The sequence below is a fragment of the Melozone crissalis genome, unplaced genomic scaffold, assembly GCF_028551555.1.
Source record: "Melozone crissalis strain CALT ecotype California unplaced genomic scaffold, PUWL_Pcris_2 ptg000042l_1, whole genome shotgun sequence".
Classification (NCBI taxonomy): domain Eukaryota; kingdom Metazoa; phylum Chordata; class Aves; order Passeriformes; family Passerellidae; genus Melozone; species Melozone crissalis.
This window is the reverse complement of record NW_026535820.1, coordinates 44,464,346-44,491,559: the sequence shown is the minus strand read 5'-3', so window position 1 is coordinate 44,491,559 and position 27,214 is coordinate 44,464,346. Positions and strand designations below refer to the sequence as shown.

Sequence of the window (27,214 nt, the reverse complement as noted above, 5' to 3'; positions counted from 1 at the left end):
ATCAACCCAGGCTGGAGGATGAACAGATCCAGAGCAGCCCTGCCCAGAAGGATTTGGGGGTGCTGGTGAGGCTGGACATGACCCAGCCATGGGCACTCCCAGCCCAGAGACCCAAACGTGTCCTGGGCTGCAGCCAAAGCAGCGTGGCCAGCAGGGGAGGGAAGGAGGGAGGGAATTCTTCTCTGCTCTGCTGAGACCCCATCTGGAATGCTGCCTTTAGCTCTGAGGCCCCAGCACAGGAAGGACATGACCAGTTACAGCGAGTCCAGACAAAGGCCAAGGAGATGATGAGAGGGATGATTTTAATCCATCTGCATGACAAGTGTCTAACCAGAGTAAGACTCTTTAGCAAAGAAAATTGTACGAACATGACAAAGGTTTACAAAATCATGAGTGGCTTGGTCAGGGCTAACTTTTTGTACGCAAACTCTTGCAACACAAGAGTTTTCATTTCTCTCAAAGAAAACTAGAGTAGCAGGCTCAAAACTACACAAAGAGATGCTTAAAGTGATTCAACAGTGTACCACTGGATTTTCCAGATATAAACGCATATACAAGCCCAATGGGATGCTGAACAAGTTGGTAGAAAAGTAGAACTCCACAGGTCACAGAAATTACAGAAATATCATTTAGCTATGGAAGACCCAGTTACATGCCGAGGCAAGAGACTGGAGAAGCTTCACAGATGTTTATCCCATCCTTGTGGAGTGTTTCCTGGGCATTTGGTCACTGGTAGAGGTAGGATAGTGGGACAGATAAACATTTGGTTTGGCCTGGAGGGACAACAGCTCTTCATGTTTCTGTACCTAAAGACATTTCAAAGAGGTTTCCAGACAGGAATTTCAGGTGCTAATAACAAGTTTCATAGTTAGCAGCACTGTCAGAACACCAGCCAAACACCATACCATGAAATAACTAGTATTCTGTGATAACTCACGTCCACAGTTTATCATCTAAAATGAAAGCTGACCAAAAGATTGCTTTAGTAATTTTGCTATTACCTGGGAAACAGTACTGCAGTATTCTAGTTAGAGGAACAACTGCCCCTCTCATTTGAGTGCTCATAACTTAGACAAAAGCAATGAAAGCAATGAGTGTCCTTTTACACGTGTGAACTTGCTAGTCAAATATGCAACTGGGGATAAGGGCTACTTTTGAAAGGGACAACACTGAATACTTGAAAATCTCTAAATGGAACTACACCTGGGAGAAGCAGAATTGAGCCGAAGTCAACATTCCCATAGGAGCTCTGGATATTGCAGCAATACCTCTTCTGAGATCTCCTGCTTGACATTGACATACATGTCTGTAGAATTCAGTAGCTCTGTCACCAAGGGACACTGCCCCCATGGTACTGACTGCAAAATGGAGTGGTAGTGTGGGAAAGAGGCTGTACTAGGAGAGAGGAAAATTACCCCACAACAGCTCCAAATATAGCAATTCTTACTCTGCAGGGAGTGTTTTCAATCACGCCTGACAATTTTGATTTTACAAGTGGTCTATTATCAGAGTCACGCAAATGACTACAACTCCTTACAAGTATCCATTAGAGGAGAGAAAAATGCACCAAAGTTCAGGGCACTGCCATACAGTAGTGTATGGAGCCATACAAAGAAGCCAGAATACACTACAGGCTGAGGTACCCTTTTTAAGCCACAGATTTCTTTCACTTGGAAGCACACCTTAGAAATACTATTTAACCTTCTCTAAACAAAGAGGTGCAGTAACAGACTGGTTGAGAATGTTCTCCTCTGAAGGAGACTCAGGCATGTTTGCCCATACAAGCCACTTGCCTCAAGAGGTCACAGCCTGACTGTCAGTCACAACCTTTTCCTCTCCCTGGGAAGGGAACAGGCAAAGATTGTGCCTGGATTTTTGTGTCATTTCAAATTGCTGTCACACAACATACATGAAGGCCAGGTTGAATTCTACAAACAGCTTTATGAAAGCAGCAGTCAACCTATAAATGCAGCTAAGCAAAGCAAAGTAAAATTGAAACCCCTCCTAAAACAAGATTTGCTACCTTCCTTTGTTCCTTAACATCTTTGACTCTGGGATGACAAACGTACGCCACTTAGTTTATATTCCACCAAATCATTGACAATACTGTCATCTTAAACATAATAAAGATTCTTTTCACAAATGCTATTTAGTGGTACTTATATAAAATTTAAACTAATTTACTAATGCAAGTATTTCTCAAATACCCACTAAGCCTCATCATTACTTTATCCTCCCTCTCAAAAATGAAGCTGTATAACCAGATCTCCTTAGAGCTGGCAGGTTAGGCTTAAAGTCCAGCAGGAAGCAGATGGCTGCTGGTTGTTGATGCATCAATGTACAAGCACCTGAAGAGTCACTAGAGGACCAAGGTTTACACCATCCTCTAGCAAAAGGATGTCACCATTAAGGCACTGAACACAAGGCAGCAAGAGATGCATTACACACAAATTTGAAAGATGCAAATGTATTGTCAAGCAGATATTTAATTCTGAGTAGATGGGCAACCTTACTGACAGTACCAAAGACTTTGATAACTTGTCAAATTCAGTGTTAAGTCTTCCTACACCAGAACTAAACATGAAGCCTACACTTGGAGTTTGGAGGGACTGTAAGACTTGTTTAAAGTCATCAATTCAAGCCTTAGATAGTAGATAAACTATTTTTAATAGAGTTTTTCTATTTTCATGTGATAATATCAACTTACGACTCATGACAGATTTAAAAATAAATTGTCTTGCTCATCTGCCAGAGCTCACCATCTCTCCAGACTAGTCTGCAAAAGCTAATGAACTCGCTCACAGTAGGTCTTTGGAAATCCAAATTTTTGCCTTAGTCTCCTGTCCCTGCTCCTGGGCAATGCAAACACGCTCAGCAGCCAAAAGAACAAAAGAATGGAGGGCTTGGAAGGTTTTCTTTAAGTTGGCAGCAGCCCTTAAAGAGACAGGATCTCAACAAATCCTTACTGCTAGCAGTGACCTTCACTAAGCCCTTCAGCACATCTTCATTAAGTACAAGAGCTCCACAGCAGCATTTTAAATCAAAACTGATCAATGCTGCCTACAACTTCATATTACATTCAGTTTCCAACATTCTCTCCTGGAGCTATCCTGACATATTTCTGCTCCAGATGCCACTGATAGAGAAGACAAAAGTAAGTGCTAACACCTCCACCAAAGCAAAACCTCTCAAACCCATAAACCAGTAACATTTGGACCCAGTTGCAATGATGGTTCAATCAAGCAGTGGGAACCTCAGTAAACACTCTTCCAGATGACTCTTACTAAAGAGATGAACATCTTGGGAGATGGTCAAATAAGTAAACTCTAGCTATCATAAGAAGGCTACTTGAGCTCTAAGCCTTACACTGATGAGTCTTACAGTAGACCAATTAGTAGCACTCAAATACTTATCTAAGAATTGGGAGTTAACAATTTATGCTCATCAGAAGAGGGACAGTGAAAGGATAACATTATCCACTGGAAGTTACACTTCTCCAATCTGTTGCAAAATACTTCAACTAATGATGAATTCTGCAACAACATTTCAAATTTTTTAAGATATATGACCAGTGATCAATTATTGATGATTTTGTTTCTGAATTCCCTTCTGAATAAATAACTTTGGAGCAGCTTTTGCACAGATGGATTTCTCCAGCCTATCTGTATCATAGAGTCAGTTCACATGCCTGCTTTCTGACTGTCCTCTTCCCACAGCAGAGGCTGTTTCTTGGCTCTTGGCAGCTCTACATCAAAAGAACTTGTAGTTTCCAACACAGAAGCGGGACATGTATGGTTATCATCCCATTCACACCTCAACCATGTTTTTTCTAGGAATGAATGGGTGGAGGAAGAAAACATTGTCCATCCAGTTGCATTTGGTAGAGAGGAACCTCAAATATGTGTTTTTCTCTAGAGCATTAGTGATGAACTTGTGCTCTTTAGACACACAGAATTCTTCAAAAGTTGACACACAGGTCCCAGGCAAAAATGTGACCTGCATTAGAGTGGTGCTGACAGGTAATCTAAGCGCCTTGCCACAGGAGAAAACACAAATGCAACAGCTGCCGTGCCACATGCAACACCAGCCCCTCCTCTCAGCCCTGTAACTAAAGCAGGCACCTCCTCCCTTCCTTCAGCTCTCCAAGTCCTTGCAGTCCCAGCACTATTTGGATGCTGAGAAAGGTTTCTGAAACACAATCTACGTTTTTAGAGTGATCATTCACTTCACACAGTAAACAAACTGTCACTGTAGGGTCTTTGTTACTTCATTAGAGCATTTGCTGAGTTTCAGGACCTAGCTGCTGACCCTCTGTGCTTAAGTCTACACTTGAGCTTCATGCACAGTGCAACAGAAGAGGGTCAACACAGCAAAATCCTGCTGCAGAAACTTCAATGGCCAAACTATGTATTTTGAATGAAGCTTGACAGGAAGTTTTACTTTTGACTGGCTGTTGTCTGGTTCTGTGGACTTAATATTCATTTGTAACTGGTGTATGTAATTCCCTTCAATTTCATTTGAAAGGAATTCTATTTGTGTGCTGAGATGCTTCGCATCAAACAAAGAACTGTGAAATGGGACAATCAAGAGATGTACTCCAAAAGAACACTTTGATCTGAACTAAATTGCTAATGGGAACAACCATTAAGAGGCTCTAGATAACCAAACAGATTCTGCATAGTTTCAGGCCTCAGAATGAGGGATGGAGTCCTCTTTTTCTCCTACTTTTTGTCTTCTGAAGAAACTTTGTTACCATTAGATCATATCACTGAAATATAAACAATCTGAACTGACTTTAAGGTTTAGGCAGGTACAGGCATAGCATCTATGTCGAGCTATGGAGCAATACAGTTTAAAGCTTTGTCCCATCATCCAGCTAATTGTGGTACCAAAAAGCAGATTTTCAGTGACATAAACTAAGGCACCAAGAGTAGTTTTTCACTGGATGACAAATCCAAGCACTGGAACAAAACAAGTCACCCAGTGACAGGGAGCCCAACTGATTTGGAACAGTGGGAACAGCTCAAGTCCATCTTGCAGTCCTCCAGTGGACTAAGAAGCCGCTGACCTGAATAGCAAACAAAGTAAAGCAGACAGTTTTAAAAGCTTGCCTTCCCACTACAGAATGCAAATCTAAAACAGCAAACAAATCTCATCCATTAAAACAGATTGGTTTGTCTTTTCCTTACTCTACTGCATAGACAGTTTGTGCATGTAGTACTTAACTGTGCTTATTTTTGACAAAGGTCACGTCAAGATGGCAATCTGAATCAGCTAGAGACTTCCTCAAATTGCAGGCACCTGGAAGTTGTTTGTATCTTCTGAAACTGGCATCTAGAATATTCTCAACTTTAGAAACAGGGTATACACAAATCTGAATTTTCATGCCACTGAAATAGAAAGGAAGCCACAATCTCTCTCATGAGAAAGCCACAATTGAAATAGTTCCCAAGGGAAAACTGTAATCATGAAGGTTATTTTTCCCTCATTTTAATTTTCAATTTCAGTCAGTAGCTGCAGAACAAAATGGACATATTAGACAAGGCCATTAAAAAGCCAGTCCCCAGTTTATGAAAGCTTACCAGGTCAAGCTACATGCAGTGTTCTTCCTCACACTGAGACAAGTGTATATGTCATTTTTAATACCCTTCAGACAATTTACTTATTCTTTTTGTCCCACACAGAGCTCCAGGCATTTCAGCAGCATGGCAAACTAGCAAACACCTTTAAGTAAAATAATCAAGTCATTCTCACTGCATATAAGCTATTGCCATTTCAATGAAAGCCTTGACAAAAGGTCAAAAATGGAATAAGAGGTTTCAGAGAGGCACAGTTGTAGGATGACTTTGTAAAGGAAAGGCCCCTGAGTTATCCATCCCTGTTAATTATCATGTGGGGACAGACATCGATTATCTGTGCAAACACAGAAAAGGACAGTGAAGCTTTTGAAAAGGAGCACTGAGGCAAATAAGCAATTATTGATTCATGTGTTTGGCAAACATTTTCACCCACTCACGAGAAGGAGAGTTTAAGAGGATTTTCACTACACAGTAATAACAGAGGCAGCCTCTCCAGCTCATAAAAGGGAAGTCAGACCATAAGCCAGATGCAAAACTCCAACAAACACTGATTCACAGCTCCAGTCACACTCAAAGTCATGTATGAAATGAGCAATTCAGCCATCCAATAAGCCAAGAAGGGGAAAGAGAGGGCAATTATGTCTCTGTTCAACAGAGCGCCATTTAAAGTATTCCTTCTGATTCAGCACCAACCCTTGTGATCAGTATTCTTGGCCTACCATCAATGAATTTAATTACACAATTATTGAAAAAAACGCAGCGCTCTCCCTTCTCTGCTTGCCCACAACCAGTCCAATACAAGTCACAGGAATTAGTCAGAAAGAATGTACAAAATAGCTACCTCCATTTTTGGTTTTGAAGTTCAAGTCACAGAAATAAATGGATATTAGCTCAAGCAGTACTGAAAATTACATGTTTCCTTTAATTGAGCAAATAGAGCTTAATCTTCTCTATTAATTGATACAATGTGAGGGACTATGAAAGGTGCATCAGGTTACTTAACACCCATCAGTTACTTCTTTGAGACTCTGGGATATTTAAATGACAGCTGTACGTTTGGATCCATGTCATCTAGCATGGTTTTGCCCAGTTGCTGGATCTTCCTCTCCTGCTGAGCATACAAAGCCGAGTTTCAGCTCCTCCCCACTTCTGCCTTCTTTCACCTCCACATGCAGCTAGCATGTCTTAGCAGCTCTGCTAACAAACACACTTGCTGTCCCACAGCCAAAGCCTTATAACTCCTTTTTTTTTTCTACTTGAAACAGCTGCAGCAACTAATTAATACAGATACTGGAGCAATAAGCACAAAGTTCCTATCATTCAAGCTGATATACGTGTACTTTAAAGACAATGTTCTGAAACAGGAAGGAATTCAACACAAAGGAAAGAACAGGGCCTTAGCCACGTTAAAACAATACTGTTTTACTGCAGACTGACGCATTAGTGACTGGTTTGGGAACGAGATGCCCTCTTCCCTTTATGCCAGGTTTGGGCTTTTTCCTCCTACATTTGGAGGCTGGTGGAGGGTAGAGTGACTTCTAAAAAGCAGGAAGTAAGGAAGTTATGGCTCTCCTCTTTCAACTTGTGCCATCTTCCATAGACAAAATATTTATTTGCCGTTGTTGTTACAAAATGAAAATGTTAAGCAGGATTCAAGACCCAAATATATTCCTTAACATAATGAAGATGTGCCTCATTTTCAAAGCTGACCATTTCAGAAGGCTTTTGAAAGAGACACTGTTCTTTCAGGTGCCCACTTGGCACTATCCATCCCCAAGAGGCAATCAATTTTGGATCCTGACCGATGCCCCGATGTTCCAAGCATATCAGCTACGCATTAAGCAAAGGACTTCATTAAAGGACAGGAATTTAATTGAGTCTATATTCAGGTATGTCTCTGAAAGCTAGAGGGTAAGGAAGATACGTAGTAACTAAAAATGTTTTAAAGAACACAGGTACGACCTCTTTCTGAGGAATTCAAGCTGTGTAGCCTACATTTAACTCTCTTCAACACACAGGAGCCAGTCAGACCACAGGTTCCCTGTTCAGAGCACAGCAAACTCCATCATACAGCTGCTACTTCAGGAAAAACTTTCACACCCAGCTCTAAAAAATCAGTGAACAAGAAAATAACTACAGATATCCAGAGACAGAGACAGTGTAACATTATAAGACAACAAGCCTCTGTACAACTTAACTAACCATTTCTAGCCCTAGAAACAGCTACAACTTAGAACAGAACATGCTGACAGGGAGAAGCACTGGGAACAGCAAGGGTGCAAGAGTATTTATTTCCACGTTTTCTGTCCAAGTCTAAGAGCCTACTCTTAAGGACTTCTTGGATTCTGTTTAGAACTTTGCCTATCTGCAACAAATTACTAACCTCATTCTTCAGCTCCTTCTGCCCAATCAGTATGGCTGTTCTATCACATAAATTTTAAGTCTAATTTTTTCAACTACATAAACACAAGTCTCTTTTTACTTGTCGCTCCACTCCACTCACCATTTTTTTCCACTCCTACCTTTATCAGATGCCATCATAAAGCCTCTCTTTAGCAAGGCCAATTTTAAAGGAAAATACAAAACTACCCCATTACTACACAGCTATCTGTATAAACTTATCCTGTTAATTCAGAACCATTTTCAAGCTATGGGCCAGTTACCAGTTTCATACATTTGAATAATATTTGGTGACATTTCCACCAGCTTGAAATGTCACAGTACTAATTTTTATTTTAACTCTAGAACGTGGGCCAAAATACTTCCATTGCACTCAGAACTTTAACCAAACCAACCACAAAAGCAAGGCACCCAGTAGTAACACCATGCTTAAATTAAAGGCAATGAGTGAAGCATATAGGTTGTGGTTTGCTTATTTCTTACAGCAATATATATTCCTAATTTTAGCCACCTGAATGCTGTTAACACTAGATAAACTGCACACTAGAAACTACAGAAGTAGATGTCATTTGAAAAAACACTCAACCATACTCACTTTCTATGCCAAACTCAAGGCAGCATTTTAAATATCACAGGGAATGATAATTGTAATTGCATACTGCAGAATTAAATCCAATATTGCTGTCAAAGCAACATTTCAGAATATGTTAACTTGGAAATTACTGTTAGCCCAGGGAGTAAACTCAAGTTAGCTCTTTCTTAACTTTGCTTCAGTTTTTCAGCTATATGAACTGCCCTTTTTGGAAACCCATCTTTACATTAATAATGTCAGCTTTTCCTTCAACATACTTTAGTAGGAGGGAACAATCAAAATTTAGGTGATTTGGCTGCCTCTTTAAAGGTTTAATACAAAATTTATGCTTCACATCTCTAACTACTTCACTAAGAACAACTTTTGACCACAAAGAAGAAAAAGTACCTGGGAAGAAGTCAGCCTGAAATAAGTCACAATTCATTTTCATTCAATAGCATACACTTGCCAGTGCAGGAAGCTTTGATTGAGCCTCCTTAAGCAGAGAAAACTGTCAGCAAAATAACCACCATTTCCAAATAGCTTTATTTTCCTACAGCTGTGACATTTCTTTAATTAAAAAGTGTGATTAGTAATCTTATCTGAACACAACAAGACGATTACCTAGAGATAAAGTTCAACAAATCTCCTGAGATCAGTATGGCCTTGTACACATATCTTCTGCAGCAGACCTGGCAGATCAGAGGCTACAGCAAGGGGACCAACCACAAACATGTTTATTTACTGTGGTCCTTGTGGAGCTAAGACTGTCAGTGACCACCTCGCACAACTAAGCTGTTCTTTCCACAGAAACACAAGTAATACATTTTAACTGAGAATGGCAGCAATTTGAGGAAGAGTGTAAGAAAAAGGTAATTTTAAGGTCAAAATAGTTAACAGTGACTTTTTCTTGAGTTCTGTGATCAGAAAGAAAGAAATTTTGCATTACAAAATTAAGGAATTCTATCCAAGTTCCTTTCTGCTTTCTTGCTCTTCTCTTCAGGGAATAAAAAACCAGACCTATCTAGGGCAGGGACTATTAACAGCTTGTCTTTCTGATTTGAGCACATTATCCCTGTAAAGCAAACATCTGAGCGGTGTGGTACATAAAAACACAACCCACCTTTACATTCTTTTCAAGGGTCAGTTCTCTTGGTGACCTCACTGCATTTCCAATCCCAAGTCTTCTGCATCATATATCCATTATCTCCCTTCCATTCTTCTGCCTAGGATTGTCTCTCTTGTGCTGTGCTTTAAAACATGAAAGGCTTCCTTTTGGCCTTGAAACTGGTGGTTGCTTCAGGGAAACTGTACATTTTCTGTCAAATGGCCTGTGAAAATTCAAGCCCCCCTGCATCTATTAATCTGCCTGTGTGCATTAATAAAACTGTTAGTTCTGTTTCAGTATAAGACCTTAACCACAACAAAAACAGCATCTTTTGCAGTAGGTAGGTAGTGTGGTGATTTCCAGTATTTCTGTAAGCAAAGTGACCCTCACCCTTAATTCTGTCAGTTACTTTCTTGCTTGATTTTCTATTTCATACTTCTTTGTCTCTGATATACTCCTGCCTGCCTCTAGCCAGCTACTGCTGCTTTCCCAAAGATTACATCTTGTACCACTGCCAAACTTTAATATATTTGGGCAGAACCAAGACAAGGACAGCAGAGCTTATTCTCCAGAACTGTACTTCAACTACAATAAGCTCAGCAATTCACAGAGATGTCCCACCTCACTGCTCAGAGACTGCTTGACTGTCTCCAGAACAAGCAACTATCTTACTCACTTCTCCCTCCCTTCCCCCAATAACAACAGTGCAATATAAACAGATATTGACTTGAATCCTGGCTTTATTCTCAAATTTTCTGCAAAAGAAATTGATGCCTGGGTGAGAAATGCACCACTTATATATACTTAATTCATTCTTGGTTTAAATGTGGCTGGTAATACTGTCCTTACACTGTGTGCTATTCAAGAGCTAACCAACCCCTAATGCAGGACTTGTAAACCAATAAATATCGACATTTCAAACATAACTCCAACATTTTCAGATGTTTGTCACCTTTGACTTTCAACTCCACTAGGGAGATACAGGGTTATTTTGTTTCTGATAATTAGCTCTCTACCAGTCACCTTTCAATAAGGAATACATTTCATTCCATTATGATATTTAGCTTGACATGGAAACAGTTATTTCATATATTCAGTCAATTTCTATTCCATAAAACAGGAGGAATGCAGCTTGTACACAGCAACATTACAACTCTCTCATATCATGTGAACAGGCACCCCTTTATCTCCTTTTGGGTCCTTTCTTGGAGGTTACACAACAGTTCAGTTCAGAAAGCTTCTTATTAAAGCAGTAATTTTAGACCACATAAATGGCAAAATAAAGAGTGCAAAAATTTAGGTCACTTATCATTTTGAACTTCCAATTAAGTCCTTCAGTGTCATGTATTCTTCCAGGGGTGTTCTGCATGTAAATCGTAACCTATTATGCTGTGGTAAGCTTTCCTCACCTGAGAACATATATTTTGTTTTCAATCTTAATTATCTATTGCTTGTGAGTGGAAAATATGTCATTTGGTTCCTCTTTCCTCCTTGGTATTTGATAATTTTTACACTTTGCTTCATTTAACTTTTATTACCATGGCAGAATTAACATGATGACCAAATGACAAAAATCAACTCCTAAGAAATTGAACACTAGAGTGTATTTGGGTCTGTCAAAAAAAGGAAAAGTTAAAAAAAGAAGTAGTAAAGTATCTAATTTGTCCTCAATATATCTATCTAACAAAGCAGCTTATACATCTGCCTTCTTTAATATTACACAGTGAGTTAATGCATTTCTACTCCCCAAATACCTCTGATGTAACATAGTAACCACTGCGCCCAGATAAAACCAATGCCATCTACTATCATCCACTAAGGCATTTAATGAAAACTTTACATAAACTCTAAACAATGACTCATCTTAACAATGAGATAGGACCAGGTGTGATTGAAATTGCCACAAAGAGGATTCAAAAACTAGGTAATGCAGCATTAAGGCTGCCCGTGCAACCCTTATTTGTCAGCACAGCACACATGCTGTATTTCTCAAACTCTGCAGGGCTTTTCCACAGAACCCCCTACTTATCCATGAGCACATAATGGACCTCCTGCTGAGATGAACACTGATGCCTCGTGATTGAGCTTATTGTCTGCTGGACCTCTGTCTTATTTATTGAAGAAAAGGAACAAAAGAAGGGATCACGGAAACTGAGACAACAATTAAGACAGTGAAAAGCCAGTCTGGAAAAAGATGCCTATCCCTCCTCTAATATTCATCTTTCCTGTAGTTAAACAAGTCTCATTAAACTAGCAGATCTCAAATCTGAAGATTTTGTATCCCACCTCTCAAGTCAGAACAGGAGCCAGACCCCAAAGTATTAACAAAGAGTGAGATTCCTACCCCAAGTAGTAAAAACATTTCACAAAGAAATAAATTAAAGCTTAAGATACTATTTTGGCTGCTCAATATCACAAAAATCCCTGTTGTCATTTGCTGCTGTTTCAACACGTAACAAAGCTTCCAGCATACGCACAGACGGAATTGAGCTCTGGCAGCCCAGACAATTTACAGATTGCAATTTAAGTGTTCCACGTAAGTACCAAGGTATAGCCATCCTTGCTTACCACACTCAAGCACAGGGCTCTGCCACTTCTTTTCACTGCCTAGAGGACATATGAAGAGCAGCACCTTCTTGCTCTTTGAAGCCACTCATGTTGCCTCAGTGGACATGAACTGCAAGTCACATCCTGCTCGTGAACTTGCCTACAAGCAGAAACACGACAGGTTGCACAGGCACCCAAGTTAACCAAGGGCTCTTGCAAAAGGGTTTCAAAGGGTTTTAACTTCCCAACAGTGGGTTAACACAGTGGAGACAGCAACATGGACAAATCCATTCCAAAAGCATATTCTAGAAAAATATGAGATTTTAAACAGAGTAGTTCTCATACTTTGCTATATAACAAGATCTTCCATAAATACAAAGTTTAAATTGCCATGTTGGCATTAACCATGACAGTAGGTAGTCAGGTCCTTTTGCTACCAACTGCCCATTGCTTTAACAGATAAACTGCTGCTTGGAACAAATACTATTTTTAGTAAGCAAAGACTCCAAATTTTTTCAAAACAACCTTGCAAAAACAAACATTCCCAGGTTCCACTGGAAAACCAAACAAAAACATAAAGCAAATAAGAGCACAACTATTTATACATCTGCCAAGCAAATATTCTACAGCAAATGATATAGTAAAAAAAGGAAAGGTACTGAGTAAAAAAACCAACCCTCAGTTCTTGTGGGAGTGATGGGTGGAGACTTACTGCTTGAACTTAATCTAATCAATGCTACCATTTTTACCCCTAATATTCTATTACATTTACTATTTTTGTAAATGATAACATTTTTTTTCTGACAAAGCCAACGAATTAATACACATATTTCACCTCTCCAATGCAAAGCTTTAGAATTAGGTGTAACATTATGAAAGAACCGCTCTTCACTACCAGTTGGCAAATGCTAAACCACAGGGATTCAACTGCACTGTCCCTGCTTCAACACACTGGAAAAGGCCAGTTTTTAGCTAGCAGTGTTGTGTTGGTTGCTATCAATTATACAAAAAATGTATACTGTTACTTGAAGGAAAATTTGCCTATCTTCATTTTCATGGCACTACCACAGTCATCTAACAACAGTAATCTAACACTCACATATTAACAGTTTTTCCTATATTTTTTCCCATTACAAAAATTTTACACACTCCAACAAGCTAACTTTATCTCAAGGGAAAGCTGATAGCTTCTAACTTTGATTTGTGTCAAGGCAGAGAGCAAACCCTTTTAGACAGCCAAACATCCATTCTTAAACGTTCAGGTTATCATTCCTTTCTATGTACAGATACGACAGGCAAATTTACTGCTTCTTGAGGAAGTTGGGAAAAAAAATACACCCCCTCACAGACACTGGTTCTAATTGCTACTGGTTTAAAACTTCTGTTCAGTAGAGTCAGGAGATACCATTTCCACCGAGAAGTTCTTCAAAACAAAAAAAAACCCAACACAACCCATAATCCACTTTTCCAGGGAGTTAAACTATGCTGTAACAATAATGGTCAATAGAGAATCAGATTTCTCAGTGCTGTCTATTAAAAGCACTGCAAAGCAAACTCACACAGCTTGACAGAAGTTTTCCTCTGAAGCTGTCTACTATAAAGCTGAATGCAAGAAAAAGCAGCAATATTCGAAAGGGGTTACACCACTCAGTTATGTAAGTCACAAAGGTTCAAATTTAGATTTATATTTAGTTCATCAATTCCCACCCAGAGTTGAACTCAGTAAACTGATCTATTTTTAGCTTCTGACTCTTTTGGACATTTCCTTCCTTCATCTGTGTAAATGCGTCAGAGCTTCTAAAATGTTTCCCTTTGGCTAGGGTAGGATGCATCTGATTCCAAGCTTAAAAAAAAAGCTAACACACACGCCGAGTGGTTATTGTTGGCAGAATTACACCCTTGCTCTGAGTTAAGCATAGGCAAATTTGACTCCAATCCCCACACTGTACTAGAAAAGACACTGCTCCTTCTGCACTGACGGGTTAAAGCATGTCATGGCTAAACTCTACAAGGATCACAATAGGATGAATCGTATTTTATCACCTTCTAAAAGCAGGCTTGATTTGACTCCTGCCTTGGTAATTCACCAGACAAACAGTAGAGTTTTCCCAAAATGGGAACAGAAATGAAGTTCAGTTTTCTAACTTTCTGCTCAGCTGCCAAGGCAAGAAATTTAGTCAAGTACAATTCCTTGTTTTTCTTCCAAAGACGGCCTTGCACTATCTGTGGAGAAACTAGTATAATAGTTTTTATTTATTTTTTCATTTAATGTAAAGCATTAACAAGCCAGTGTCCTGGTTCTGGTCTGGAGGGGGCATGATGAGGACCTGGAGTACCACCTCATGTAATTTTCTGGGAACAAAGGGAAGGGCTCACTCCTGGGTCAGGGCAGTGTGGCAGAGGGAGCGGTCAGAGAATGTCCACAAGGACAACGTTCCACGAGGGGAGAGCAATAACATTTCTTTTCTTGAACATGCTGTCATTCGTATAATTACTGTCTGTTTTCTTACCTCATTACTTTTCCCAGTAAATTGCTGTTTTCTTGACCCATAATCTTTACCTTTTGTGCCTCCAGTTCTCCTCTCCATCCCGCAATAGGGAATACAGAGCGGGAGTGAGTAAGTGGAGTGAGGGAACACCATTCCTAAACCACGACAGTCAACCAACAAGCCATCAGATAAGTCATAATCATCTTTCCATCTGAACAGGTGCGACTCTTCTAATAAATTTTAGTGTGGCTTGCCTCTGTTGTCCTTACAGAAGCCTGGCTCACATGATCCCTGTGAATTAAGCAATGCATAACACTGATTTCTTCTTTGAACTTTGCAAACTATGGCAAATTCAAGCCTAACAACTATCTTTAAGTGCAGAAAACAAGTACTTCAAGCACAGGAAATGTGACTAAGATGTGTAAAGACCATAAGCTACTGCTGTAGCTGTTCCATTTCCAATCATTTAGGACCAACCCTAGGCACAGTATCAACCAAAATGAAGTCGCTGGCTAACATTAATAAACCAAATAATAAAGACAGGCAAAAAAGCTTTGAGACTAACACGTTATTAAAAAATAAACAACAACAATGGCTATTTAGTTTCTTTAGCAGTGAAATCATAACCTATTTTATTATTCTATAGTAAAAGACAACAGAGGACTCTAAAGATGGGGTTTGGCATCTCCCTAAGTCTGATATTCAACGTACTATGTGCTATCAACTTCTGTGCAGAACGGGACAATCCAGGCAATTTATATTTCAATTCACCTTGATTTGCTGACAGCTTTCTACATTTTTTTCCTGTGCTTTCAGCTGCATATATCTGGAATTCAAGGAGTAGGAAAATTACAAAGAGCAAAGACACTTTGACCCTGGCCTAAAGTTTTTAGAAGAGGGTGGAGTATTTTTATGATCTCAGAAAATGGTATCATCTTTGTACTCAATGCTGCTTAACCCAACATGCCCAGAAGTCAGTGGCATGATAAACACTTGGAAATTGAAGAACTCACTACCTTAAGGCCAGTAGAAAATTATATCCAACCAACTCTGTACAGCCAAGACTACACAATGGATACGGTGAAGTCCACCATGTAGCACAGCGAGTTAGCCAAGAAATATTGGTATTAAACACTCCATTTAGTCTAACTCACTTCTTGGGATGTCTCCTTATTATCTAGGACACGCTTTAAGAAATGTTACCTGATTTCTTCCCAATATTTAACATCTGTTTGGGCTCTGAAAACAAGCAGTTCCCAAGACTTCCAACACTTCTGCTTTCATTAAATTTCACCAATTTTTCATTGTTTGGTGCCCTCAAAAATATTAACCAGCTATGTGACCATCATAAGCCCTAGTGAATAGCCTTTGACCAAATGCCTTGATAAAGTATGTCATAAGGCTGAAGGTTTCCACAAAATTACCCACAAAAATGCAGAAATTCTGTATAAAGCCTAAAAGTTTGGGATTTTGAATTATTCTTTTATGCAATAAGTGAGGTACAAACTAGACAAAAATAAGTAGGTATTTACCTTATAGGTCCCTGTGAGCCCTATCTTTCTGTAGTATATTTTCCTGTTCATTTTTAGCACTTAGGAAATCTCACTTCACTATTACCCTGGATCCTCAGACTCTAATTGCTAAGCAGTCATGTACAAATCTAACCACAAAAATCACTACTGGTTGTTTACACAGTCTGCAGACACCTCAGGAATAACTATTACTGCTCATACACGCACTAAGACTACAAGAAAACATGAGTAATTAAGCTCCGGGTAGTTTCACAGATGACTAGAACGCATTGGGATTACTCACAATAGCCCTGTTCAGTGCCTGCTGCCCAGAATACTTTCTCCAACTTTTTAACAAAGAGATTTGCCATGCAAAGTCAAGTTTTTGAAGCCCCGTGGACTATTTAGTTTGACAGTATATACATGCACACATGTATCCTCATGTACACTAGCAAAACAAACCTTCCTGAATCTCAGACTCATGGCAGACTATTACACACGCCAATAACATCCTGACTCTTGCACAGATTTGTGGGAATTATCCAAGCACACTGTACTACATCTATAGTATAAAACATAAAGCAAACCCCTGACATATTTTGAATGCTGCAAGTCCACACTTTTCTCCCTATACTTGTCATTTTGCTTCCTCAACATCTTGGGCCCTGAGAGGAAAAAAAAAAAAATTCTCATCTCCCTATAAAGATTGTTTTCTCTTCCCACCATAATTATAAAACACCAATGCCTACTTCAGTTCTTCAGTAAGGTGCAGATTACAAAACACCTTATTCAGAAGTAGCAGCAAAAGACATAGTTAAGCACTGTTCAGTAGGAAAACCTGTTACATATTTGCAGTTGTGTATATTAAACAGTGCCACTGCCACTTAGGCAGGGCAGTAGCAGAGGAGATTAAACAAATTTGACTAAATGATTTCAGAAGACTCCACTCAACAGCCTTGAAAAACAACCCTATTTTTTAAACAAATGCACAATTAGGCTATTTCAGATGACTTAGAGCAGCTATTTGGCAGAGAAACCACTGGAACGAGCTTTGTATCTTTAAAGCACAGTCTTGTCACTCAGACTGTTTTGTGAAACTTTGTGGACACAACCCATTTATGACCCTCCTCTTTGTGTATCCATACAACAACCTAGTCTAGAGGCTGAAAATCAGATGCTTTAATGTACTGTAGTGTCTACTGCTAAAAGCACTTGAGTTGTTCCCTGTCATTTCAATTCCTCCTCCTCACTACTGGGTAAGTGATCTGTTTTCTCAAAACAGCAGTATCCTTCCTGAAGGAATATGACTCAGCTTTGCAGATCATCAGTATTACTTCACCAGTAGTCTACTTTTTGATTTTACCGCACCAAGAAAAATGTTAAGTTAAACAAAGATCCTTCTCCAAATCAGGCAAATTTCTTCATGAAAACAACAAATAGATGTAACCATCTTAGTCATTACATTAAAATAGCCTGCTGTGACTTCCATGGGGTTTTTTACCTCTTTTTTTTTTTTTTTTAATTTGGTTATTACCAATATCAAGCAGAAAAAAATTGTTTGCCCTGTTCTCTTTAAAATTATTACCCACTTTCCTTCGATCACCACTGCATTTCCAAAATTTCAATGTGTCTTTACTATTTTAACACTTTTGCTGACCATGAATAGCTATTTCAGTAATTGTACCTCCTTCTTCAAGATGCAGACTAAAAATCACTGTGCAGTTTCACCCTATTAAATTGACCTAGCAGTCTGCAACTAAGCATTCTGTGACACTAGAATTACTTTAGTTTTTATTTTCAATTGAAGAGGAGCAGAGAAACATTAATATTTTCTCTGTGTATTTGGGTAAGGAAAGTCTTTCCAGTCTTTCTCTAGATTTTATTTACCTAGATAGTGATTTTACACACAAAAGCTTTTAGAAATCATGTGATATTTTAGGTTGAAATTCACACGTGTTTCTGTCAGGTTGCTGTGGGACACATTTAACTGGGGACACACCATTTCTATAAGAAACATTACTACCCATCTTCTACACAGTGACTGAGCTGTGCAACTGATGAAAGCCTCAGCTCTACCAAGCCTCTTCCTACTTCTGTCAGCTCCTCTCTGGGCACATCAGCACTTGATGCCAGCTCAAATGTACTCCTTCCAAGAATGCACCTGGCTTTTCTCTAACTCCCATTCACCTTCCACTCCAAATGTGCATTTAGTTTATCAACTGGCAGCTATCAAAGATGTTACCAGGAATTGTCCTCTGTCCTCTCTTAGAAATATTCATGACTTCTGCCTCCAGCTGTTTCGAACACAACCTAACCTCTAACTTGATCTATCCTTGTCTATCCGCAGAGAAGCTTGGCTGTTTCACACTAGGCCAAATTGCACAACAGCTGCTGCATTTCACACTGAAGCTCTCTATCCTCATCTTCATTGTTCCAGGGAATGTCAATTCAACAATGCTATTTCCCAGCCTAACTTCTCCATTGTAACTTCATTGTTTCTGCAGTTATTTTTGCTCTGCATATGCTCATCAGAAACTATCAAGCTGTGGCATTTTTCTATGGTATTTTTCAAAATATCATTTACACACACACCACTCTGCTTCAACCATCTTACTAAAATGGACACTTCTGGAATTGGATCAAAACTCCACAAAAAAGCCCACTTCTTCAGCTCAGGTCAACCAGCACTAATGACAGCAATACTGCTGCAACCTTCTCATTTGCTAATGCAACTCAAAGCACAAAAGTAACAGATTCTTGAAAAGTTTACACAGCACTGTTAATTTTTGTTGTGTTTATTTATTTAATACAAATGCTGTCATCACACTAAGTCACATGAAAGAATGGACAACTTGGTTCATACTTTACATCCTCTGCATGCTCACCAATTCTTATAACACACCTCAGCTCCTGACAGCCACGGGGCCAAGAACCAGTACTTGCAGAGAACAGCAGGGAGCTGTCATGTGAGCTACCACCAGTGCCGCCTGGCAAAACTCCACTTTTGGCTTCACTATTGGATTATTTCTGTTGGACACTCGTAACAACTCTGTAGCATCTCCAACTGGAATGCCAAGTAAACAACAACAACTCTGACTACCTTCTCTGTAAGTTAGCTACTGCACATCACCAGGAGATAGTGCCTTCCTAAGAAGATTCACCTACCCTAACTTTATAGATGGTGTGCTCTGCTTCATGGTTTTCAGACAGAAACTTGGCTTGCTTTTCACATTTGATGCCTACCTTGAAAGCTAGTTTGCCCATGATCTAAATGATAGTGTTTTTATTAGTAGTATTCTTGAAAAAACTGCTCTTTCTAATAACATGCTTGCCTCTTCTTTACCATGTAACCTTTCCAACCCTCCCTCCTTTCCCCACTATGATAGCATTTTTAATGCTGTCTACTATGTGCCAGTCACTATCACACAGGACACAATATAAAGCAAGCAAGGCAACAGTATATAAAGCAATATAATCAGAAAGAAACAAAACATAAGTCCTCCTTGTAAACTTGAAACAACAAATTCCTAAATGCTGGCTTTTATCTTTACAGTATTTCGTGATTTTCATGAAAACTAAGCAAACAAGATGACTATTTAAAAGAAAAATAACAAAATCAATTATATTTTCATGACACTCATTAACACTTCTAAGGTCTCAACTACACAAGCAGCTATCAGCATAGGTTGCTATAGGCAGACTTAGCCAAACCCAGACTGATCGAAGTCTCAAGTTACTAGTGCTTGCAGAAGTCTTCAAATGTCCACAACCACAACAAATCTCAGCACTCTGTTTTCCTAAAATACTCACACGTTCATTTTGGTACCTAAACACACATATCTTGAACCAACGTTTTAAACTCTCTTATCATTAAGCTAACATTAAGAAACACATGCACAAGCAGGATACACTAAGTGTACAACATTAGAACTAGGTGCTATTTAAAGCTCTTCTGGCCACCAGCCTGTTCTCTAACTTCACCTTGAGAGAGGTGGCACACTGAACTCTCAGCTTGGAACAACCACCTCCTCCAGACTCACATTCATCTCAGACTTACCCCTTCTCCTGAGAGAGGACTGCTGCTACCTGTGCAGATTAGGTTTTAGATGGAGAATCCTCTACTTTTTTGTTTTCCCGTATCAAGGGATGAAGTACAATTAACAGTTATGTTCAGATTTGACCTGGCAAAGCCTGGACAGTTATTCACCTTAATGACAAGACTTTTGGAGCTCCTTGTTTTTCCTTTGTTTTTCAAACACTTCTGTTCCCCCAACCCTTCCCATTGCTCAGTATGCAAACTGTGTTCCTTCCAGGCATGTGGCAAGTGTTCACATAAACAGGTGGTGACAACACTAATCTCCTCAACGGCTTTGAAAACTGTATTGTTTGTCCATACATGAATGAAGCTACTGCAGTTTGTAGAGGCCACTCATAAAAAATGTATCATGCAGGAAATAACTGCATCCACTTTCATCTCATAACTGTGAAGAGTTATCAGTCAGTTGTTTGGTTTTTTTTTCATGAAGACTTATCAGAGTAATTTATAAAGGCACTCCCTACACTGTCTAGCCAAGGATTGACTGAAGTGCTTACAAGCCTTTTTCTCTGCAACCTTTTGTATTCATGTCCATCATACCAGAAGGGTAAATTTAATTACTAAAAGTTTGACCAACAACAACATTTGTCTTTTACTTGGATGAAAAACGTTTTGCTCTTTATGCCTAAAAACTAAATTCACGAACTTCAGCTAGCAAAAATACCTTAGTTTGTAAAAGCACTCTTACAATAACATGATTTAAATTTAACAGACAGCCCTCTTTCTTGCATCCTGAAGATCTGAGTCCCCTTACCAAAGTATTGAGGACTTGCAGCTGCAAAGATGAAGATTAAACCAACAACCAAACAAAACCTCTGTATGGTTACTGCCCTGTAAGCCATGATTTGATGGCACTCCCTCAAATTCAACTTTGCTCATGTCAGCTGTTTTCAGACCTTTCAGACACACAGAATTTTAGGATGAACTTAGAACATATTTTGAAAAGTTTTATCTTAATAACTTTTCATAAAAAAATAGATCTTGTATACTTAACACATGTACTAACACCACTCTACACAGCCACTCAGACTGCGCTACTGGGGTTTTGTACGGTAACAGGTTTTTTCCATAATTCCAAGATATTTTACCAGTTCTTTCAAGTCACAATAGTGCACTTTTTTAATTCAAAAAAGGGATAATTGTCTAAACATGTATAGTTCAAACCATATCCTTCTGTCAGTTTACACAGTCATTTCTAATCTCCAACTTATATATAGGACAGAAAGGCACCTCCTACAACCGCTGTGTTTTCTCCTTCAAAATGTAATCACTATGCCTGGCCCTCAACTCTGCTTCTTTTACTATTAATCCTGCTGCAAAGGTGACAGGCCTAACAAGGTACTCTTTCCTTTTCAACTCCAAATAATGAGATTTAGATACCAAATATGTAACAGAAAGTAAGCTGCTTCAATTTCTTCCAATAAAAGGATTCCTCATTTACATCCAAGACACACAATCTTTATATGCTCCTACTACCACCACCTCGCTTCCAGCTCAGCTGCTTTCCTCACATTTCAACTGCAACTTTATTTCCCCAACAACTCAAGAGAGAGTTTACATTTACATAACCAAAGTGAAAACTGGAAATGTGCACATTTCAAGTGATGTGAACCTAGCTGCTGTTCAGTATCCTAACAAAATCTTCCAAATAATGAAACTCCATTCTTCAGGCTACTTTAATTCTACTTCAAGCTTAGTCTTACAAAACGACAGGAGGAAAGCCAATAACCCTACTTGGCAGCCCAACTGACCAATTTAACCAACCCAAGATTAGAACTGATTGTTTAGGCAGGCTTTTTGTTGTTGGGATTATTTTTTTTCCTCCTGGAAAACACTGCAACATTTTTACTCATTTTCTTTTTAAGTAACAGCTAGAGCTTTGCTAATATTCTCTGCAAGTGACAGGAAAGAGGAAGCATTTTGTCATTGTAAATTCTGTAAAGAGAAAAATATTTTGTCTGCTCCTAAGTGCACCAAACAAAGTTTTTTCCATGTTCATTGATCTCTGTGCCTTTGTGCTCCACTGAAAAAAAAGTGCCTGTTGTTCAAACAAAGGGAAGCACCGGAGATCTCTTAATAGACCCTCTCCTCATAGAAGAGTGGATCATGCACAGAGGCGGAATTCAAAGAGCTCTTCTCAATGCCAAACACCCAAAGGAGATGCCAGAACATTTTCCAGTGCATGTTAGAGCCCAGGCAGAACCAGATAACCTTCACATGTAAACATGGAAATGAGAATGCCAGTTGTTAAATCGGCTCTAAGAGTTTTTTGATAAGTATGTCCTTCTATTGCTTTAAGATTTTCAGATGCTGCAAGACTGAGCTCAGTGCAACTTCCCTGTTATCCCAAGTTATCAGCATCAGAAGTCATCACTGCACCACTTACGAGCTTACCAGCTGTAGCATCCCTCAACCCACACATAAATGTGGAAGTTGATTATTAATACAGCTGGCAGGGTCTTCCAAAACTGCAAGATTACTACACAAGCACCCATTTGTAACTACACTAGGCAGACTACTGTGTGTAAGCCTACTGTTATAAATTGCCATTTTGCTTTAATTGGGATTTTTTCCTGGGAACGATAAAAGTTAGTCCTTTTTCCACGACAAAACCCACCAAGGCCAGCATCCTGACAAGGAGTTTCACACTCAATGGCTCTCCTGTGAAGCAGGTTGCCCCAGGAGCATCAAGCCCTCCAGAGGGGACACAGCCCCCTGTTCGGACTCTCTATCCAAGCAAACGCTGCTCCCAGCCCTGCTTCAAGGATGCCTGCCACAAATCACACCGCCTTCTTCTTCATCCTCATGAAACCAAGCACACTGAGCAGCACCACCGACCGCAAGTAGCACTCATTACGCCGTTTCCCACTTCCCTCGCGGACTTTCCTAAAAAACCCAGGGAACACAGCTTTTACTACTATTATTACTACTGCCATCATTATTTTTTACACACGAAATCGGCCAACCCCCTCATCTTTCCTGCGGTGAGTCTGCATTTCCCTTGCTCGCCGCTCCTTTTTAGGCATCCAAAAGGAGCGAGTGCCCAGCCCAGCCCGGCCCGGCCGCTCCGCCCGGAGCGATGGCCGGGGGTGCCCCGGGGGGCGCGGAGCCGCCGGCGGAGCGGACGGAGGGGAGGAGCCGCCGCCGCCCGGGGGAGGACAGCCGGCACCGGGGGGAGGCTCCGTCCCCGCCGCCGCCCAGGCTGCCGGCAGGGCTCGGTCACCGCGGCCGGCGGTCCGTGCGGCCCGGGCAGCGCTGCCCTCCCCGCCGCTATCCCCCGGGGCACAGTGTCTCGGCGGCGGGCGCAGCCGTCCTCCCCGCCCGGTTACGTGCCGAGAGTAAACACCGAGGGAGAAGGCAGCCTCCATTTTTTTTAACCCGGCAGCCTGTCAACAGGCTCCCCCCCCTTCCCCTGCCGATCCTCCGCACCGAGCCCGGCTTCCCAGCCCGGCAGCGCCCGAGAGCCGCTGCTTCCCCGTCTCAGCCGAGGCAGCGACACCCACTTAACATGGGTTCGCTTTTTGTCTGCCTCTTTCGGTTCTCCTTACAACATCCACTTTCCACGCCGCTTCTACCATCCCTGCCCTGTGCCGCCACCCAGCAGCACAGCATCGGAGGAGCGCTGCCTTTTATAGCGGTGTCATCCTTGCCTGCTCGCCGGCCTCCGCGGGGGGCCCGGCCGGCGCAACCGGCTCCCCGCAGCCCTGCGGCCCCGCTCACCCTTCCCACCCCTCCGACACCCTGGGCTTCCCGGATCCGAGCGGCTCCTCCACCCGCCTCCCGCCCCGCGACCCCCGGCGGGACATTTTCGGGGGGCTCGGGTCCACCTGGCGCTGGGTGGTGCCGCCGGCCCCGGTGACGCGCCTGCTGCCAGGCCGGCACGGGAGGCAGAATCGCACCTGTCACCGGCGACACCGCCCCGGGGCGGCAGCAGCCCCGCACCCTCCCGGCCGGGCCGCGCCGCCGCCGCCGCCGTTTTCACGCCTCGGTTCTGCCGGCGAGGGTGGCGTCCCACCCGCGAGTTGCGGTGCCTAAGCCCCGCTGTCCCCGGCACAGGACGGGGCGGCTCGGCTCTCTTCCCTGCCGCCTCCCCGAGGAACAGACGGGCAGTGCCGAGGCGGCCCCGGCGGCGAGAGGCGGGCGAGCCTTCCCTGAGGCCACCTGACAAAGCCGGCTGCCCTCTCCTCCTTTCCCGGCTCCAGGGGGAAGACGTCGCCTCCCCAGGGCCACCTTTCGCCTCTGCCTCCAGCCGCGGTCTCGCCGCCGGCCCTTCTTCCCCGCTCCCCCATGACAGGAGCGCACTCACCGGATCGGAAAAACGCCGCGATGTCCGCCGAGTCCTTGGCCGCCTCCTCGGCCCCTTCCCCCGCGCCGCTGCCGGCCGTGGTAGCGGCGGAGGTGGCGGTAGCGGCGCTGCTCATGGCTGCTGCTGCTGCTGCGTGTGCCGGCGGCGGTGACTCCACCGGGCGAGACCTGCCGCCGACCCCGCCGCCCCCTCCGCGGATCCCGGCTTCACCTCCGGGCGGGAGCGGCCGTCAGGGCGGCAGCCGGAGCGGGCGAGCGATGCGGGGCGGCGGCGGGCGGCCGCAGCGAGCGCAGGGACATGAAGGTATGTGCGGAATGGCAGCTCCGGGAGCGCCCACCCCCCGCAGCCACCTAGGAGGCGGCGTGTGCATGCAGGGAGTCCGGGCGGGCGGGCGGGCGGCAGCCGGAGCGCAGACAATCGCGGGAGGAGGAGGAGAAGGAGGAGGAGGAGGGCGACGACGACGACGACGGCATGGGAAGGGCCAGCGGTCCGCGCAGTGAGCAGCTAGTGGGCGGAGAAAAAAAAGGAACGTTTCCAACCTTTTTTTTTTTTTTTTCCCTTTTCTCTGTTTTTTTTTGGTTTTTTTTAAGAAGGAGCGAGGAGCGATCTGGAGGAGTAGCAGCTGCCCTAGCCACCGCGGTGCCAGTGGCCGCAGCAACCACCGTCCTCCATCTTGACTGGGAGGAGGAGGAGGAGGAGGGGAGGAGGGTGGGAAGGGGGAGTCGGGAAAGGAAGCGAGTCCCCGCCCGAGGAACAAGGGCGGTGGAGCCGGGAGTGGGGGGAGCTCGGGAGTCTCCGGCTGCGTCCGGCACCGGTCGGGATGGGGCGGGGCCGGGCGGCGCAGCGCGTCAGCGCTCCCGACGGGCCCGCGCCCCGTGCCTGGGCCGGCGCTTCCCAGCGGCGCGGCCGGCCGCGGGTTTGCTGTTCGGGTTTGGGGTTTCTTTTTGTTTGGTTGGGGGTTTTTTTAGGCGCTTGCGGCTGGCCTTCGCCCTACTGCCAGCTCGCCGGTGTGCGGAGGTCGGAGTGGAGGTCCGAAAAGAAAACCCAAAACCCTGAGCAAATCCAGTCCCTCCGCCCCGGGAGCGTGGGAAGCAGCGTGTGCCCCGTGCTCCTGCCTGCCGCTGCCCGGGGGACCGCGCTCGGAAAGAGACCCCTGCCCGAGGTCGGAAGGAGCCCGGCTTACCTCTGGAAGGCACAGGGGAAGGGGGTGCTAGATTTCTTTAAAAAGGTGCCTTTAAAGGGCACCCGTTACGTTGCTCTCTGTATTGTGGATATTTTTTCTTCTGTTATCACGGGGACACTTCAAAAGATTTAATGCTGTGGACTGGTTCAATTAATATCAAATAAGCAAGCAGCTCACGATAGGGAGGTTATGATGTGCCCCACCACCATCCTGCTCCTCATGTAAAGTCAGTGTAAGTTTGTGTCCAGGTAAGGTTGAGGAGAGGGTGTCAGAGCAGGAATCAGAGGTTGCACAGATTGATGAATTTGAGTAACAGATCTCAAATGCTTGTGGTAAATGGTGAATCGTTAGCACACTTGAAATGCAGAAGTACAGCTTCAAGAGTTAAACTCCTGAGCCTTTGGTAAGTGTTAAAAGGAAGGTAAGTTCAAGAGAAGCGTGGTTCGTGGTTCGTAGTGTCATAGAATATCCTGAGTTGGAAGTGAGTCACAAGGATCATCCTAGGATCCTGCAGAGGACCACCCCATGTGCCTGAGAACATTGTCCAAACACTTCTTCAACTCCAGCAGGCTGTGGGTTATGAACACTTTCCTGGGGAAGTTCCAGTGCCCAACCAGCCTCTGGGAGAAGAATCTTTTCCTAATGCCCAACCGAAACCTCCCTTGGCACAGCTTCATGTCTTTCCCTTGAGTCCTATGGGAATCCTGACAGGTTCTGTTAGTTTATCAGTCAGATGATGAGGAAGTCATCTGCAAGGTTTCCAAGGTTTGTATTTATCTGAAGTTGTATAGCTTGATGAAAAGCTTTTGTGCAACCATGCCTTCCCTAATTTCTCTTAGAGAGATTTGTTTGACTGAAAAGATTTTTTTTTGATGTTTTTCTTTCAGACAGCAGGCACAGGAAAGAGTTCCAAATTAGCATCCCAGTGGCAGAAATGGTTTCAACATTAATTTCTTTCTAACTGACACCATCCACTTAGCAAAAAGTATGAATGGAACAAATGCTGCTGTTCCCTAGCAAGTAGTGAGTTGACCTAGGGGTGGGAATAGGATATTGTATATCTGCCCAGAAAAAAAAAAAAAAAACCACACAAAAAACAACCTGCATAAGAATATGAGAAAATTGGGTAAGTGCATGGAAAGCGTTAATATAATGAGTAAAGAAAAGAATAGGAATCCATCATTCCAGCTTTCAGTGACTAGAGAGCAAGAAGTGCTTGAGATTACTTGTTTTCCAAATTTGAAAAAAGGCATCAATATGCTGTGCAACTCTGGAAAAAGCTTCAGAAGGATATTCATCAGTTGTTGAACACTCTGACTTTCCATTTCTAGTTAGTTGCTCTTCCAGCACACTGTACAAATTCTAAGTGGGCACTAAAAAGGCAAGGTGAATTTGAACACTTTTGAAGGATATATGACTCAAGT

At 42.5% G+C, this 27,214-nt stretch overlaps 1 protein-coding gene across 2 annotated transcripts in view; it reads right to left on the bottom strand.

Moving 5' to 3' along the window:
* Window positions 1-24,817, bottom strand: part of TRIO (trio Rho guanine nucleotide exchange factor) — a 244,065-nt gene extending 219,248 nt beyond the window's left edge. For both annotated transcript variants that reach the window (XM_054285315.1, XM_054285316.1), the window contains exon 1: window positions 24,608-24,817. In XM_054285315.1, the coding sequence (XP_054141290.1) occupies window positions 24,608-24,722 (115 nt within the window). In that variant the 5' untranslated portion in view covers window positions 24,723-24,817. The remainder of the gene's footprint in view (window positions 1-24,607) is intronic.
* Window positions 24,818-27,214: the final 2,397 nt, after the last annotated feature.